The 18,665-nt window shown below is 49.6% G+C and overlaps 1 protein-coding gene across 1 annotated transcript in view; it reads right to left on the bottom strand.

Annotated features, from left to right (window-relative positions):
* Positions 1-2,948: 2,948 nt before the first annotated feature.
* Positions 2,949-18,665, bottom strand: part of FLT1 (fms related receptor tyrosine kinase 1) — a 160,624-nt gene continuing 144,907 nt past the window's right edge. The window contains exons 27-32 of the mRNA XM_081046004.1: positions 13,955-14,060; positions 13,529-13,671; positions 11,420-11,504; positions 9,178-9,272; positions 5,599-5,836; positions 2,949-5,524 (exon numbers count right to left, since the gene is read on the bottom strand). Of these exons, the coding sequence (XP_080902130.1) occupies positions 5,635-5,836; positions 9,178-9,272; positions 11,420-11,504; positions 13,529-13,671; positions 13,955-14,060 (631 nt within the window). The 3' untranslated portion in view covers positions 2,949-5,524; positions 5,599-5,634. The remainder of the gene's footprint in view (positions 5,525-5,598; positions 5,837-9,177; positions 9,273-11,419; positions 11,505-13,528; positions 13,672-13,954; positions 14,061-18,665) is intronic.

The raw sequence follows: 18,665 nt of genomic DNA, 5'->3' as shown, positions 1-18,665 counted from the left end.
ACTTGGGGGACAGCGGTAGGGGTGGTGTGAAGGGATTGGATTCTGAATATATTTCACAGGCAGAGCCCAGTGGATGTCCTGGTTTATTGCATGTGGCGTAAGAAAGGAAGAGACGTCAAAATGACCTAAGATTTTGGCCCGCTGCTCACAGGATGGAGGATGCTACTGAATTTAAAGAGATTGTTGTAGGATCAAAGGGGTTTTTTTGGGGTGGGGGGGTGAGACGGAGGAGAGGGAAGAGAGAAAAGACAATTGGGAGTTTGGTCTGGGGCCTGGTTGAGATGTTTAGTACATACTTGTTCTGGTTTTGTAACAAGAACTCCAAACTGAATGGCAGAAGACCATTTTATTCTCCTCAGGGATCCTGTGGGTCAGGAATTTGGACAGGGCACAGTGGGGATGGCTTCTCTGTTCCATTGTGTTTGGACCCTAGCTGGGAAAATTCCAGTGGCTGAGGACTGACGTCATCTCATCTGGCACCTGAACTGAACACTCACAGGGTAGGCCCAGCTGGGGACTGCCAGTGGGAGCACACGTGGACCCTCTATGTGCCTTAGGCTTCTCCACGCAGCTGACTGGGTCTCTAGTGGGGGCTTTTGGAGAGAGTATACCTTTAAGCTCTGGTGAAAAATGCATGATTTTTTTCTGACCTGGCCTCTGAGTCATGCAGTGTCAGGTCTGCCACATTCTGTCCATTATAAGCAAGTCACAAAGCCAGCTCTGATTCTGGGGAGAGGAATTTAATGGGGACGTGGCAAGGGCACATTGCCAAAGGTCTTGTGGGATGAGAGCTACTGTTGCAGCCATCTTTGGGAAATAGCCTGCCAAGCATCAAGAGGAGATGTCAATTTAGCACTTGTGTACACATAGCTTCGGGGTGTCGGGGGAGATCTGGTCCTTACATGTAATTTTGCAAGTCACAGTCATACAGGTGTCATGTAAAGGCCTGAAGTTGGTGGAGACGATGGAGTTTGTGTAGACTGAGAGCCGGGCCCAAGGCAGAGTGCTCGGGTAATGGGGACAATGTTCAAAGGTCAGAGAAAAGAAAAAACCAGTAAAGGAGAGACGTGTCCAGTGAGATAGGAAGAAAAATGTGACATCCTGGAGTCTAGTGAAGGTGTTTTCAGGAATAACGGTCAAGTTGTTGATGGGTCAAGAAAGATGGAGACTGAAAATGGGCCATTGGGTTTAGCAATACGCGGTCACTGATCAACTTGTGGAGAGCAATTTTGGGAGTGTGCAAGGGAAAGCTGGGCTGGAGGTGGGGGATCGGAGATGAGGAGTGGAACCGACTCTTCAAGCAATTTTGCTGCAGAGAGGAATAGAGAAACGGGTGGTAGCTGGAGGGGAAAGGAGAGAGGTAAGCTTTCCCCTAAGATGTGGGAGAGGATCCAGTGGAAAGGGGAAAATATGATGGGGGTGAGAGAGGGTGGGAATTGCTGCAGCAGTGTCCTTGAGAAGATGACGCGAGGAAGGGGTCACGTGCACCAGTATGTGCTGTGAGTTGCCCATGGAGAAGGGAAGGCGGACTGTATGAGCACAGGTGCTGGTAGGTCTTGTGATTATTTCAATTTTCCTATTGACACGCAGGGCCTACTAACAGTACCTATCACGTTGGATTGCTATGAAAACCATGGTTTTTTTCCTCTAAAGCACTTAGAATAGTTGCTGGCACATAAAGTTAATATATATTTTATATATTATAAATTTAAGCCATTACTCTTTGAAACTATGTTTTCAAAAGATTCTCTTTTTTAAGATAATCTTTTACTAAGGAATAACGTAACACACACACACATTTGCAAACGAGTTTATAGCTCAATGAATTAGCACAAAGTGAACACACTTAGGTACCACACCCAGATAAAAAAAGAGAACATTAGTGGTATCTAATTGTTTTTTGGTTTTTTTCTCCCTTAAATGTCCTTAGTTCCAGAAATAGAAAGCTACTCATCCCTGTGTTAGGACCCAGGATATTTCTGAAGAATTTCCTGGCCTGTGAAACCCTAAAGTCTGGTAATATGATTAACACCGAGGACTCCAATAAACCTTACGGGGCCATCCTGCTGGAGGAAAGAAAAAACTCAATTCCCAAATGTCCTGTAAGTTTCCAGAGTCATGAGAAAACTTCTAAACCATGACGCCAGTTGCTCGAGCATTCTTCAAATCATCTGCCTAAATGAGTGACTTTACTCTTCTGTTATGAAAACCAATAATACTTTTAAAGAATTTCAGATTCTTGAAGATAAAAATGCTTCTTGCCCCCTTCAGTTAACCACATATTTACTGGATTAGTCATCTATCCCTTTTTCTTGTCTTTGTCCCCAAAAAAGGTCCGTTTTCCCTTACAGAGTCTCTCCAATCCAGTTTCCTCGCGGTGTTACTAGGAAGGGGATGGTGGTGACCACTTCTAAGACAAGGGTTGTCACTTAGACACCGCATCGTTTGGTTCTCTTCCGAGGGTGCACGCCACAAAGCCGAGGGAAACGTAGCTCGTGTACTGCTGGCCTGGAAGCTGTGTGTCTCGGGCTTTTGCCACCTACTTTTGTATGGTTTCCTGCACACAACCTCTCACACACTTGCGCGCACACACATACCCTGTAATTGTGGTAATTGTTTATTAGCTGAAAATTAGTGTTTGGGAAAGCCTGCCTCTTTTTAAATTGAGGGCACTTTCATCTGCAGCCAGCACTCGGTCTGCACCTTCTCCTTGTGATCTCATTTTAGTGTTTAGTTTTCTGGGCAGCCTGCCTGGTGTGAACTCGTTCTTACAGCGTCCCGATTGTTAGCACGGCCATGCTGTAGTATCGAGAGGAAGCTCGGCCCTCACCCGCAGTGCAGAGTTTAATAATCGGTATTTAATGAGCTCTCCCAGAACGCCAGTTACCACTCCCAGTGAAATGTGTACGCCGTTTTCATGTGTAAGCAAATCAGGAAGGAAATACATCCATGTTTTGAAGTTAACTTTATTATATGAAGATAGCATACAAAATACATTCATGGTGACTAGAGATGTAGGACCAATTGTGTCTGAACATGTGCAGCATATAGTCTTGGTCCATATAAAAGTAACTTTAAAATTCCAGTTTCCTTAAATAGTTCTGCACAAAACACACACGCGCTATATATATATACACATAGCTACTCCCGCTGTCAGAGATGTGCTCCTCCTTTAATCAATGAAAAGGGGACGCCAAGGGGCTGTTTCCTGTTTGACATTCTCCGGGGCTGGGAAACAAGGCGTAGCTAGAAGACCTAAGTAACATTTTCCAGGATTTGGATGGATTTGTTCCAGGGGCTAAAACTGAGGTCTGAGCGTCATTGCTTGCATGTAGTTGTCCTGTTCCACACATGCTGTCACACGTACATTGTCTCAGATCCTGAAAGGAGGTGCTGGTTCTTGCACTGTTAGTGCCAACCATTTTTGTCATATATGACCAATGGTTCTAAGCATCCTATCAGTTAATTAGTGTTTTCGTTTCCAGGACTGGTTTAATGAACCAGTCTGGCAAGCACTTTGCAACTAGACAGACTACCCATTACCGCAAGCTTCCAGTGTTCTGTGTTAAGGCTCCAGATGGGAACATATTTTGACTGATGACTCACGTGGTCTACACACCAGAGTCTTTTAAGAAACTGAATTAACATAGTTCTAAGAGATGTTTTTCTTTTGGTAAGATGGTTTTAACTAAGGTCTTGTGATTAAGAATTAGATTACTGAAATCAAGACATTACACACAGAGCTAAGGTCTTCCTTTGTTTTCACTAATTGTTGGATCTCTATCCAATCTGAAAAACCTAGAGAATTGAGTGAGGTCTTCCTTTATTTTCCCCATGTTTAACCCCCTTCTGGTTACCTGGTTTACACTATTGCCAGCTGTCACAGGTGCTTTTGTGCATGTAAAGAAGAAGAACGAAGTTTTTCCCCTCTGGCCCTGGCGCTTGGTGGAGAGGCCTGACTGGCTCCTGGGCTGGCCACAGGCCCCCCCTCACCCCCACCTCTCACTTGGGAAGTGCTGACTCTTCCATCTCTTCAAAGAACCTTGAAACCAGACAATGACACAGGGAAGTCAGCAAAGATTCTTCTGTTACTTATATTTCAGGTTCTAGAGTTAAGTTACATGCATAACGTAATGGAAGCAGACTGTCCTCTGCCAGCAGCAACAACCCGCTCTGCCTGCCCAGCTCTGACTGGCTTCAGAAGGTGCAGGAGTCAGCCGGCCAGCCGGGCTCCGGGGTTCTTAGACCCTGAACAGTGGGCCCCCTTTTGTACCCTGTCTCCCCTTTCCATCATCCTCAGACCCAAGACAAGGTCCAAAGCCCATGGAAAGAGGCTTTTCGCCTGTGGCTGGCTGATTGATATCCTGAGTCCCAATTCTAGAACTATCTTGCATAAATTACATACCACCTTTTTTCTCAAGGAGCATAAAGTGCTTAGTAAACATTGGTTAATGCTCTCACACATCTTCCCAGGAGACAAACAAGAGATAGTGAATCCTAATTAAATAAAAAGGGAACATGACTGACTTTCCTATCCTTCGGGTCCCAACTGTTACAGTGAGTTGGTTCGCTTAGTATCGAGATGGGGTTTTCACTCGCCTTATCTGTTTAAATTTCATCTGTCCTCATTTTGGTAGAGAGAAAACCCTGCACAAGACTGCATTTTCTCCTCGGCTTCCTTTTATAATTAACTGTACAAAACAGGTTAATACAAAAGACTGAGTTGTGTCTTGATTATACATTGACACTCAAAGTAGAGTCTGAGGTTATTTGTTTAAAATGTGGCTTCGAGCCCAACATAACCCTAACAGACAAGACTCATTCCGATTAGCTTACTAGGAGCCTTATGCCAAGTGGCAGGCCAGGGGGCCAGCTGGGCATGGGGTGAGCTCTCAGTGGCCAGTGGCCAGTGGTCTGGCCTCAGATGTGACCACCCTCTGCTGGAAATAAAAAGTGTGCCACATGTAGGAATGGGCAGAAAACCAGCCCTGTAGCTAAAGCTTTAAAATTTGCTTTGTAGTTCCAAAAAGTGTTTGTCCTTTTCTTGTCTCCCAGAATCCAGAAATGTCCCTCACCCCCTGTCCTGTGCCCCCAGCAGGGCTCTCAGAAGCAGAGGTCAGGTGAGGGCTGCACATGCCCCTGAAGGACCTCGCAGCCCTCCCCCCCTTCCCCACCCTCTCCCTTGCATGTGGTCCAGCTCAGCGGCCTTCTCGTGCCCCGTCCTGTTTTCTTCCTTTCTCCCTTCTTTCCTTCTTACATGTCACATCTGAGAGGACCCAGAGGCATTGTTTAGGCCGGCGGCTTAAGGTGTGTGGCCGCCTGGCGTGGCCAGTGTCCCTTCTGAACTGTCCAAGGCACAGAGGTGGAGCAGGCAAGTGTTACGGCTTGCAAAGACCTTTAACACTGAGGTGAGGGTTCAGCAGGGCCGTCTTCACTTGTCACTGTTACTCTGTTTATCTGGGGTTACGTTCTTGTTAGTCAAGAGGAAAAAGCACTATTGAAAATCACAAAAAGCAGCTGGCTCCTGTGGAATGGGAGAGGTGTAAATTTATACGTGGATAATACTGGCAAAAGCTAGTTTTCTGGGGGCATACATACACGTGTGCTTGTAGAAATCAGGCTGTGTGTCCAACCTTAGATGGGTGGGATGGAGTATAAGACCACCGAGTTGTAGTCTGGGGGAGGAGAGCAGCACGCGACCTTCCTTTCCAGCTCGGAGTTGTCGTAGGTGAATCTGCGCCTGCCTTTGCTGGCGTGCCCGCAGCTGGAATGGCAGAAGGTGGGCCCGGAGAGGTCACAGAGCCCCGACTCCTTACTCTTACTGGTCACTCTCAGGCTAAGGAAAACAAAAAGGAAAAATCACATGTACAAAAGCGGCTTCTTGACATCAAACACTAAAGTCCACTCCTTTGTGATGCAGCATTTAGTCACGACTGTCCTAGAGTCGATGGTCGTTGAACCCCACCTCGACCTCTGGTCAGACTCTCTGCTCTGAGCTGCACAGGGCCCCTCTGCTGCCAGCTGGGCTGTGATGAGATCATGCAAATCCATAACTCCACGGGGAAAATGGCTGCAAGACTGGGGTACAGCCCTTCTCCGCTCTTGGGCTGGTTAGCTACTGTGGGAGGCTGCGAAATGCTCCTCACCCCCAAATATTGATGTCAGACCCTGGGGCCTGTCAATAGCACCTTGTACAGCAAGAGGCGTGGTTAAGCTGCGGGTCTTCACGGGAGGAGCTCAGCCTGAGCTACCCAGGTGGGCCCTGAGGCAATCACGTGCGTCCTAGGACAGGCAGAGGGAGAGTCCCAGCCAGACACAGGCGGAGGTGACAGGAGGGCATCCATGAGCCCAGTAATGCCTGGAGCCACCAGCAGCTGGGGGAAGGAAAGAGTCTGCCCCAGAGCCTCTGGAGGCAGCAGGACCCTGTCAACTCCTTGGTTTTGGACTTTGGCTGCCAGAACTGCAAGAGAAAACGTTCCTTTGTTTTGAGCCATGAAGTTTGCGGTCGTTTGTTACAGTGGCCTCAAGAAACGAATAGAGCGTCATACAAAAAGCTTTGTGCAAATGCCTCCCTCTTATGTTTGTGTTCTGCAGGAGAACACTTGACATCTGGGGACCGTATATGAGGAGCAAGGCTCCAAGGTGAAGACACTGGCTTCTATGTTCTGTATGTTACGTCCAGCCTAAGACAGCCACAAGAAGGCAAACCTTGTCCTTTCGTGGTTACTTTCCTCTGATAGCTGGGACGAGAATGAGTGAAGCTGCGCTCCATCACATTACTTGGGGTGGTTCCGAACTAGCAGGGCGAGCGTTCGCTCCACGTTCTGTGTTTTCAGTCTCGGAGTAGAGGATGTAATGCATGGTTTTCCTTTCTTCACAAAGATACAGACACATGGGGCCACCCATCTTCTGAGTGTTCCAAAACAGGAAGCACAGAGCGTGGGACCATGCGCTTACCCATCCATTCCTCCCTCACCTGTGCCCTGAGCACTGGGGGTGCCGGCCTCTGGTGCCACTGCTGTGCTGGTGGTGAAAGGAAACACCCAGGAGCACTTTGCCTGGAAGTGTCCCGGTCCTCTGAGGTTACTTGTGCTGGGTGGACTGCGCTAACTGTGTCACCTGGAGGCACGTGCCACCCTCCTCTGCTTTAGCTCAGGGGCTGCAAGTACCGCCTGGGGGTTGGCCTCTGGCCACCTGTTTGTCATTTTAAACAACAGCTTTACTGAGATAGGATTGACATACTATACAATTCACCTGTTTGAAGGGCACAGGTCAGTGGTTTTAGCATATTCACAGCGGGTGCGACCATCATCCCCCGAAACCCATCAGTACACCCAGTCGTTCCTCTTCCCACACCCCACACCCCGCCTACACAGACACTGGTCTACTTCGGGTCCCTCTCGATCGGCCTATTTTGGGCATTTTCTTTAAGCGGAGTCGTGTACATGGTATTTTATGACTGGCTTCTTACTTAACGGTTTCAAGGCTCATCCACACTGTAGCCTGTGTCAGTACCTGACAGGTACCCCACTGTGTGGATACACTGCATTTTACGTATCCTCTCATCCGTTTGGTGGGCATCTGGGTTGTTTCGACTTTGGGCCATTATGAATAATGCCACTGTGAACATGTGTATCCACGTGTCTGTCTGTCTGTGTTTTCATTTCTGTCGGGTACACACATTAGGAGTGAAACCGCTGGATTACAGAGAGACTCCCCTGAACAGCTGGAGGAACTGCCACGCTGTTTCCTGGAGTGGCCGCACCATTTCACATTTCCACGGCGGCTGAAGTGGCTCCACCTTTTCCCCATCCCCACCAACACTAACTGTTTGATCCTAGCCATCCCAGTGGGCGCGAAGCACGTCTCACTGTGGCTTTGGTTTGCATTTCCCTGACTGACTAACGATGCGAAGCCCCCTTCCATGTGCCCACTGGCCACAGCCACCGTGCGGTTAATCAAGGTCATCGGGACACAGCCGTGCCTCCTTGCTTACGCATTGCCCAGGGCTGTGTGTACTACAGTGGCAGGGCTGAGTAGTGCTTCCTCTGTGGCCTCTTGAGAAAGTGTGCTGACTCCTGAGTTACAGGCAAGAGGCGAGTGGGCTCTGCCTGCGGGTGAGACAGGCAGGCATTTGAACCAGGGCAGGAAGGAAAAAAGGAAGGAAGGGAGGGAGGAAGGGAGGAAAGGGTGCCTGACAGGCCCAGCCTTTCCCCACCCAGCACTACTCCTAGGTGGGGACCAGCAGAGACCCCGAAATGATGCGCAGGGCAGTGCACTATAAAACCAGGGCCTATATAATTCTGACAGTGGCGGTCAGGGGGTCACCGGATGGAGGGAGGGAGGGGACTGGGGTCAAACAAGAAGGGGTCTCAGGGCTGCACATCTTAGGACTGGAAAACAGCACGTGACCCCTGTGCAAACTGCAGGTGGGATTCCTAAGGGCCAGCCTCTCTTCCCGCCCCTGCAGCGCCCCTGCAGCACGGCTCCATCCGCTTGCTGCTCACAGTAGGGCAGAGAGGTTCCCTTCCGCCTCAGCACCGCGCTCCATGGGTTGGGCTGCCTGTTTCTCCTGAGGCTTTCTGCGTCTTTTCTCTTAAGCCCCAGGCTTCCTTCCTAGAGCATGATACTCATGTCTGATTTTATGTCCTCTGTCGTGCGGGGCGTCAGGCGGGGTCTCTGCTCCCGCTCCCCACATAAGAACGCAAGACATGGTGAGGCCAAAAAGGAACACCCACGGAGCCATAGATAGGGGAGTCATACCACTATATTCTCCCCGGCGGCATCCACCTCTCTGCAATCCGCTCTTGCTAGCCCCCATTCCTCCTCTGCTAGCGTAGCCACAGCAGTTATATTAGTGGCCAATGGCTCACTGGTTACAGTTGACGGCCAACTAGCCACAGCTGATGGCCATCCAATCACAGTTGATGGCCATTTACTACCTGAGCCAGCACCTTTCTATGTGAGGCCGACAGCCTGGAAACTGCTTTTTCGGGCTTTGTCCCCACATCCTCCTTCTTGCCTTTCTGGGGAAAAATATTATTTTTCTGCATTGCCTGGACATTGTGGTTCAGGGGGGCAACCAGCTCTCAAATCACCGGCTCACGAAACCCCCTTCCCAGCACTTCCTTCACGCCCCTCCGTCAGGGCCCACGGAAAGGCAGCCGTCTCCCTTACTCGGCCTTCCCTGAGGCCTTGGGTTTGCTGTCGGTCCAGGTGAAGCGCCTCAGCAGCGGAGAGGTCCTCAGAGTTCCCCCGTCCACCCGGAGATCCTGGCGGGAAGGGAAGAGGTCACACTTCCTGCGTGGCCCAGAGAGCTCCACGCCAAGTCGGGGATAACCTGGGGGATACCCCCTCCCCAAGTCACTCCAGCTGTTCTCACCTCTGCAAGCCCTGCCCACTAGGACAAAGCATTGTCTCTACACTGACCATTCTAAACTTGCTCAGCTGCAAGGAATGCCTCTGGCCACTGGCTCTGAGGCCTGTGAGGCCGCCTCGCTCCTCCTGTGAGGGCGGAAAGGGTGCTATTGGGAGAGATCTTCCATGCTTGCTCAGTGTCGCCCTTAGACTTAATACCAAGGTACGAAGCAGCAAAACAAAATTTCCAGCTACTCCACCTTTGTTTTCTGCAGCTTAGTTGTGAGGTTTTTAAATGTTTTACTCATCTTTTCCTCTTTATCTGCTGTGTTTGAAGAAGTTTTGGTGTTTTCACGGTGACGGTGTGTTGTGCAGGGTGTCATACAGGGTGTCATGTGGGGTCTCTGGTCCGGCTCCCCACATAGGAACGCAGGATACGGTGAGGCCAAAAAGGAACACCCACGGAGCCGTAGGTAGGGGAGTCACACCACTATAGTCTCGCTGGCGGCTGGGCTGGAGACACAGGAAGCAGGAGCCACACGATCTGCAACCTGCCATCTGCTTCTCTGCCAGCCAACCAACCAACTCCCCTTGCTAGCTGCAATCCCCGCTTGCTAGCTCAGCCACCATCTGCTGCTAGCGTAGCCACGGCAGTTATATTAGTGACCAATGGCTCACTGGTTACAGCTGACGGCCAACTAGCCACAGCTGATGGCCATCCAATCACAGTTGATGGCCATTTACTACCTGAGCCAGCACCTTTCTATGTGAGGCCGAGAGCCTGGAAACTGCACTCCTGGCGCTGTGCCCACACTGTGCTACGTCACAGACCACACTGTTTGCACTGTAGCTGGTTTTCCAGGCCCTCTGTGGGACATGGGCATCATAGGTGCTTTACAAACTTTCACGTGCAGGTGAATCCCCTGGGGCCCTTGTGCCGGTGCAGAGCCTGATTGTGGGGACAGAGCCAGGAGTGCAGTTTCCAGGCTCTCGGCCTCACACGGAAAGATGCTGGCTCAGGTAGTAAATGGCCATCAACTGGGATTGGATGGCCATCAGCTGTGGCTAGTTGGCCGTCAGCTGTAACCAGTGAGCCATTGGCCACTGATATAACTGCCGTGGCTACAGTAGCAGCAGATGGTGGCTGAGCTAGCAAGCGGCGGATTGCGGGTTGCGGATTGCAGAGTAGTAGACGGCAGGTTGCAGACCGTGTGGTTCCTGCTTCCTGTGTCTCCAGCTCAGCCGCCAGAAAGAATATAGTGGTATGACTCCCCTACCTATGGCTCCGTGGGTGTTCCTTTTTGGCCTCACCATGTCCTGCGTTCTTATGTGGGGAGCGGGACCAGAGGCCCCGCATGACACCCTGCATGACACTGACACAGTGAGTGTGGGCGGGTCCTGGAGCCAGCATTTCCAGCCCACTCAGTGGCAACAGTGCTCACCTGCAGGTCACCTGAGTGGAGGGGACTGGGATGGCGGGCACTCCCACCCTGCCCGCCCTCTCCTCCACATCCTCTCTCAACGCCACGTTCCAGAACTTTAAAGAGACACATTGGTTGAGCCCTCTTGTTTGCCGCACTGCTGCGATTGCTCCTCGCAGGGTGACTGGGTAGGAACACGCTGTCCAGCCTCCCCTCAGTAGGGAGGAGCACAGGCCTGGCTACCAGACAGACTCCTTCTGGGTCTCAGGCTACCCAAATGGGAGAGCTGCCTGTGACGTCACCACTCACCAGCCACTCACAGTTTTGCGTTCCACTACTCTCTGGAAAGCAGGGTCCCATCACTGATAGCCAAGAAGTTTAGAAACACAAAGTGAAGTTTCCAAAGGGACAACTTACAACCAGTCGAGGACCTGGGCCATGGAGTGAATTCTGGGCCATCTTCAAACTACGGAATTACCTACTTCTAAATGAGAGCTGTATAGCTGGGTCTTGTGAGTCCCCCTGAAATTGTCATGTCAGCCCCCACTCACTGAGAGCCGCCAGACTGCTGGAGTTTGTTTGGATGGAGTCTGGCAAAGGGTCCTACTGAGGGGCATCGAGTGGGTAATTCCAATACTTACATCAAGTGTGCAGGTCGCAGTTGGTGCAAGTTCTTCAAAGGTTTTGATTCTTTCCAGGCTCATGAAATTGAAAGCATTTACGTATCTAAGGAGGAAACAGACAGAAAAATCAGGACAGGAAAATGCATTCAGTTTTCATTGGTCAGGAGACAGTGGGCACAAATCGCAGCTAAGATGAGCCAAAATACCAGAAGGAATCACCTTACTCCTGAGGCTGAAATTCTCCTGCTGTGTTCCCCTGGGGTCCTGGCAGTGACGCCACTTCGTCCCATGGCTGCTAATCCACACTGGATAGTTCCGAGCAAAACCCGAGGGATGCTTGAGAGAATAGTGGATAGGCCTCTGGTCCCTTGTGGAATCAGAAATGATGCCCAGAGAAGTGATACGACTTTATCAGGTAGCTGCCTACTTCTGAAGGGATGTGACGGGACAAATACGATGACCCGCCGAGGTCACGCAGCTGATGTAATGGTGTAATTGAGTACTAGGTATATTCTCTTCTGTGGTTACAGAAATGGGTAGTATTTGTGATTTCCCTGCACTGCCTCCTGACCGGTTGTTGGCGATGTGTTAGGAAAGACTGTCAGAGACATAAGACGAGTTCGCCTGCTGAGTTTCTCACTCTGATACCCCGTCACCATCTGCCAAGCCCCATTTCTTAGGGCCAAGGCTGAGCAACATACTGGAAGGGCCCCAATAACTTTGTCACTTCCTTCCCCACCCCTTTCTGACCCAGTCAGACCCTGCCAATTTATTTCATCCAAGCTAGTTTTCTTATCTTTAAGAAAACTACTTAACTCAACTGTTAAGTAGTTGAGTTCCCCTTGACTCAACTGTTTTAGCTTCTTGGGCTGGTTGTGAAGTATGAGTAGTGCTACAGACCTGAAACCCACCGCCACAAACGGGCTGGCCATGGGCTGCCAGGCCTGTCACAGGCAGCGGTCAGTCTTTTCAGACTGTCGCAGCTCTTCCCCATGCCTTCCCTCGTCACTTGCCAAAGTTTGGCTGGCCTGAAGCCAGAGCCTGGAGTTGTGCCTACTGCAGATGAAGATGCTAGAAGGCCCACGGGACGGTCCGAGGCCTAAAGAGTCCTGACTGCGTGGGAATAGGAAGGGGCTGTCAGAAAACCTGGTCAGAAGCTCTACCCTGCCACTCTCTAGCTGCACAATTTTGGCGAGCTCCCCTCCACGGCGCCTCAATGCCCCCCCACCTGTCGGAGGATAGTGACATCTCCTTCAGAGAACTGTCAGGAGCATTAAAGGAGTGGGGGTAGGCGCAGAGCCTAGCACAGTGCCGACCGCACAGCAGTCTGCGTGACCACTGGAACTGGATGTGTGCGACACACATGGGACCATTAGTAATGACGTGTTACACGTGTGACTAGTACTAGACACGTGTGATACCTGTGTAACCATTAGTACTAACATGCTGATCCCCCCAGCACCACTGGAGGCACTCGGCAAACATTTCTCCCCTCACCCCTTTCTCCAGTTTCCTCTGCAGTAATGACAGATATGTCCGTTTATCAGGCACGAAACCAAAATTCAGCTTGTTTAGTTTTAGCTAAGGTCTCATGGAAAAAGTCAATGTCATTGGGGAAGAAACAGATGGAAGAATTATTCTAGAATAAGATAGATGACAGAAACTAAAGAAATTAAAGGCACTGTGTGATTCTTTTTTTATTTTTAAATTTTTATTTAATTTTTTTTGCAATGTGTTATTCTTGATAGGATCCTGCTTTTTGTTTTTAATAAGGTATAAAAGACATTTGGAGAGATTTGACTATTTAACAATATTAAAGAATTATCAACTTCTTTGTGATAATTTTGGTGTGGCTACATGGGAGAATGTCCTTATTACAAGACGCGTACCCAAGTATTTAGGGGTAAAGTGTCACAGTGCCTAAAGCCCTCTTTCAAATGGTTCAGCAAAAAGAAAAATACACACGTGAGAGAATGCGTCAACATACAGAGATATGGATACGGAAATAGTAGATATGGACAAAATAGGGCTAAATGTCAGCTGCAGTTACAGTTAGGGGGTAGGCTTTGTTTTTCTGTATGTTTGAAAATTATATACCATAAATTTGGGAAAAGAAAGATATCCTACCTGACATTATCAGAACTTCCTGAGTTAAACCTTGGAGCTGAAATATCTTCCTTGAAGAAGTCCTCCGAGAAGGTGGGAGCTGAGTATGTAAACCCACTGTTTCCTGTCAGTATGGCGTTTAGTGGAATATAGTCTTTGCCATCCTAAAATACCAAAGATACAGCTCTAATTGCACAAATTTCTACTTCAAACTATTTCTGTGAAACATTATGTCATCTTCAACTGTCATTTCCACAATCTTAGCTGTGTTTTGCAAAAATAATTTTGCATGCTTGCACACACACACACACACACACACACACACACACACTTTTTTAAACTGCCAATCTCAGCTATCAATAACTATTAAAAACAACAAGTGAAAACCCCCTTGACCTACATTCAAAGGCATTTGGCTTCTGATATTCTAGATAAATTTAGCTTTACCTGTTGTACATTGGCTTGAAGCAGATCGCCTAGCTTTTCCACGAGTTCTGCAAATCTTGGCCTTTCTTTGGGGTCTTTGTGCCAGCAGTCCAACATGATCTGATAGCTGTCGGGTGAAAGCACAGTAGAAAGAGCTGGAGAGCACTGGCAGCTACATAGATCGCCCCACATATCACATCAGCAAAGCGATGGGCGCTGTCATGCATGTAAGGATGATGGTCTGCCTTCATTTGTAGGTTTGGGAGGGCAGCCCCAACTCATAAGAGAAGGGCTGTTAACATGGCCAGGACCTGCTGGCTGTGGGAAACATGTCTACCCAGGCAGACTACCAAAGCACCCTCCAGGGCCCATCACAACCCCAGCTCTTTGGAATGGCTCTGTCCCTGCAGAGGAGAAGGGCTGTCTTCTGTGAAGAAAGCAGGGCTCTTTGGGGAGGGGCGCCACTGTTCACGTGCCTATGAAGTGTCGCACTCCTCCCTCACTGTCAAAAGCAGGACAACGTCCTTAAAAGTAGAAAGTGAACACAGACACAAATCTCAAAGGGTGGCCAGTGTGCCTGGGAGGTCGGCCCAAGCTTCCTAGGAGCACGTGGCCTCTCCCAGCTCTCCCAGTTCCACTACTGAGCTCACAGTGGACACCAGTGGAGAAGGCCTTGCCTGCAGGACACATGTCACTTCCAAACCGTGGAAGTCCACGTTGACTGTATTTCCCTGGGCTGTGTGCATGCTCCTTGCATGTGGCTGATTTCCCCCCAGCATGTCAAAGCTGCCATTACAAACTGGCTTCCTGCCACTGAAGGCAAGAAGAACAGGCTGAGCTTCTGGACGTGAAAACGTTTTGTCTTCATGTTACAGAAGCTGCATCTTGTCCTGGGATTTAATTGTCAGCAGGGTCCCTGTGTGATTCCTGTCCTCTGACATCTCAGATGTAAAGGTGCTGGGCTCTGCTGTTGGTTGTGTCTGCAGGGACTTCAGATCTCTACTTGCCCTTTCCCCTGCCCCGCAGGACACCTGCCAGAGCCCTGTGCACACCGGCTTAAGGATTTACTCTTTGGGCTCTTTGCTCTCGAGAGATGTTTACTGTAAGTAGAGTCTTCTCGCAGGAGATCTGGACTAGAGAGGACACTGACCGAGTCGGATCAAAAGCCAAATGGGCTTGGAACTTGGTGCTGGGTCAGCACCCAGCTATAGGCGCTGTGTGGGCAGGGAGGGACCTTATCTCCACTGTCCTGACCTCCACTGTCCTGCCCAGGGCCCGGCATACAAACACTCAGTAAAGATTCCTCAGTAAAGGAAGCTTGATGGGTCTCTGGGAAGAGAGGACGCTGCTCCTTCCACGAATTCTTAAGCTGTACTGCAGACATTACTTCAATGCTAGGACCTGGGTGTTAATAGAAAGGCCTGAGCAGCTCCAGCACTCATCTGACCTCTGCCATTTCTTAGCGACGTGCTCTCAGGTTGCACCAACAGCTCCAAGCATCTCTTAAGAATATCCCTATTTTGTTTCAAGGTATATGAAGTGGCTGGTAAAGGCAGCAAGAGTATAGGGAGGTTAAAGAAAACAGAAAAGAAGAATATCAGGGAGAAGATAACAAAGATAAAAAAGGTGAAACTACAGGCAAAGTTAATAACGCAAAATTTACATGACTCTGGGTGGTTTGACAGAGGCAATGCCCTAAGCTCCCAGGAAGCTGCTGAAAAGAAGGCCTACTCATTAGACGGTGCACATGAGTCAGGAGCTTACTTGGAAGAAGCATGGCCATTCCCGGAATGGGCACCTGAGAGGAGGCTCTCCTAGATGCCCCTCAACATCATGACCAGCCGGGTGGTAACAACTTCATGGGACTGCCTTGTACATTGTCTTTCCATGTTGGCTAAAGCCTTAGCAGCAAACAGTACCATTCAGTAAAAACAATTCTGAGAGGCAAAGCAGTGTGGTTTAGGTGTACGTGTCCTCAAGTTCTGCTGGAACTCCGGGGAGTGGTGGCCCCATGTGGGCACTAGCCTTCCAAAGCAAGCTTTCCTCACAGGTGGGAGGTGCCACTGAAGTCCTGCCTTCTGACAAGCACCCACTCAGCAGATGTCCTAAGTCTCCGAGTAAGGGACAGGAGCTCATAAAGTTCACTTGTCTGAACCGCAAATCCTCCCAGCTTTGTCCAAATCTATGGGTCAGGACTCTTCTCAGAACGTGACCCTGGGTCCGGTCCCTCCCGACCTGCATTGCCATTACTGGACCTGCTCTGCCTAACTCCCAGGGGTTGTGGAGTGGGTCAGCAGGTTCCGAGCACTGTGAGGGCCCTTCAGTGAGTGTGCTGCGGGGGCCACGTCAGGTGCCACCGACCTGGGGCTGTTCACTGGGGCTCCTTCATCACTAGCAATGAGCACATTCTTGGAGGCCATTGGAAGAACATTCAACATATACACAGACAATCCATACAAGGAAGCCAAAGCAAGCAAGGCTTGAACCGGGAAAACAAAGGGGGCCCTGGAAACAGGGGTGCTGGGTCCGTGGCCCCAGGCTTATGTCAGTCAGCATCATGTCACACTGAGCAAGTGGCCTGGGCAGATGCGAGGACCAGGCGCAGGGACCACCTACAGCTACTTGCTGGGTTTTATTTTGATTCTTGCTTTCTGATGGCCAGTTTCCACTTATCTTGCTTAAAATTCAATGCAAATCATCTCAGCAGACACCAAAGGAAAGAAGAAAAAAATCAATACATTTACTGCTTATTCCCTTATCAAAAGCATCTGATTAAACAGGCTCTAGGCGGAAAACCAAGGGCCCAATGTTAGTTTGACATCACGACGCGAATAGGCTTAACAAAGGGACAGCAGATGCCCCCAGCACAGCAGCCCCCTTGGATTGGGGGGCGAGGGGCCTGTGGGAAGAGCTTCCTTTCCCAAGTGCATGCCACTTTGGGCCAAGGTCAGGTCACAGAATCCCAGTTCTGAGAGCTGCACTTCATCCTTACCCCGGGCCTTCCCACTGTGGGAACAAACAAGGAGGACATTTCTCCATCAGCTTTTAAATGCTCGAGAATGGCTGAAGGTTTGAATTCTGGCCTTCTGAACCAACATTTCATGAAGCTGCTTCTTACTTTTTATAATTTCCAAATAACCCCCCAGAACTGAGGAATGATCCTTCTCTTTCTGTGGGCTGTGTGGGGTGCAAGTGCTACCCCGGAGAGTTTTATGTAAAGACCCAAAGGTGTGATAAAGTCTGAGGGAGTTTCTAGTCCAAAGTGGACATGACTTTATACCTAGAGTTATGTTGGACCAGAAGCAGGAGAAGAATGGGGGACATAGCCTGTGGCACGGTCTGTGCTCTGGACTCAGGCTGGGTCTGCTTAACGTACTAGCAACGTGGAAAGTCACTTAGAAGTTCCTTGCCTTGGTTTTCTCATCTGTACAATGGAGATAATAATAGTACCTACTTTATAGGGTTATGAGCAGTAGGAAAATTAATATATGTTAAAAGTGCTAAAAACAGTATCTGGCACTTAATAAGCACTAAATAACTGGTTACTAAACATTTTTAAATGTTCCTATTTAAGGACTGCAGTTATTACTAGTACTGTTAGTACAGAACGTCCTCCTGTGATTTTCAGATTATGTGAAAAGTGGAAGGAAATATTTAACTCGAAGTATGAGTGGACATGTTAGAGAAACATTTCTTCTAAGGAATGTGGGCTATATTCCTAATTTAACAGTCCTATGACCCAAAGGACTGCCTTCTAAATCTGTCTGCTCTGTTGCTTAGCTGACGGAGGACACGTCCGTTCACTTCTCAGAGGCTTAGCTATATTACTCACCAAATTCAGATGATAACATCTGCCTGCCTGCTCCTCAAGGTTGCTGGGAAATTCAAAGGAGACCATTGCGGTGGGGAAACACAGTGCAAAGTAACAACCTCATTTTAAACCAGATCTCCTGGTGTTGGCCCTTCTCCACCACGTAAAAGGAAGCAAGTAATTAAAAACTCCCCACGCCTTCACCCCTACAGCCCCAGGGCAGTCCTGGGGCTAAGCTATCTGCCTCGCTTTCAGGAAGGACCTTGGCCTGAAGCTCCCTGCACTTTCCTGATAAGGACGCCGTGGAAGACTGACAAGAACAGGCCGCTGCTCCCCACTGCTCTCAGGCTGCTAACTGGGCTTCACAGGCCGGAGTCCCGGCCTCCTCGCCCTGGTCCTGGGTCTGACCTCGCCTTTTTTCCAAATGAGAAGGAGTGACAGCGACCTTGCACTTTGGCCAAGCCCACACTTCCTTCGTTCCCTCTGACTCCGCCCCAAAGGCCATCCCAGGGCTACGGACAGGACCCCATTGTGTGGGTGGGATGGGGAGGGCCGCTGGCCAGTTCAGGAAAGGTGGTGCCGCCCTGGAGAGGCCCAAATCCTTGTCAGCAACTCAAGAAAACTGCCAGTGTCAGCGCATTCCTGCTCTGGGCGCAAAGTGCAAAGCGTCCAAATGCTTCAGGAAGAAAGAGTGTCCCAGAGAGGCGAGCAAGGTCTGAACAATGAAGCTGAGCCAGTTCCTACAACAAGTCTAAAGAAGTCTTATAACCCATGGAGCCTCCTGGGGGGCGTAACTGCTAATTCCGGCAGGAAACCCCCCCTTTCCTCTCCTGCACCTCTTCTCCCTGCCTTCCAAACCGAACCCCCTCGCTGGTCTTTAGTGTGGATGGAGGACTGGTCAGTAGCGGCTTCTATCCCTCG

This window comes from Rhinolophus hipposideros, assembly GCF_964194185.1.
Source record: "Rhinolophus hipposideros genome assembly, chromosome: 4".
Lineage (NCBI taxonomy): Eukaryota > Metazoa > Chordata > Mammalia > Chiroptera > Rhinolophidae > Rhinolophus > Rhinolophus hipposideros.
The sequence above is the reverse complement of the archived record's forward strand: the minus strand, read 5'-3'. Positions and strand labels throughout refer to the sequence as shown.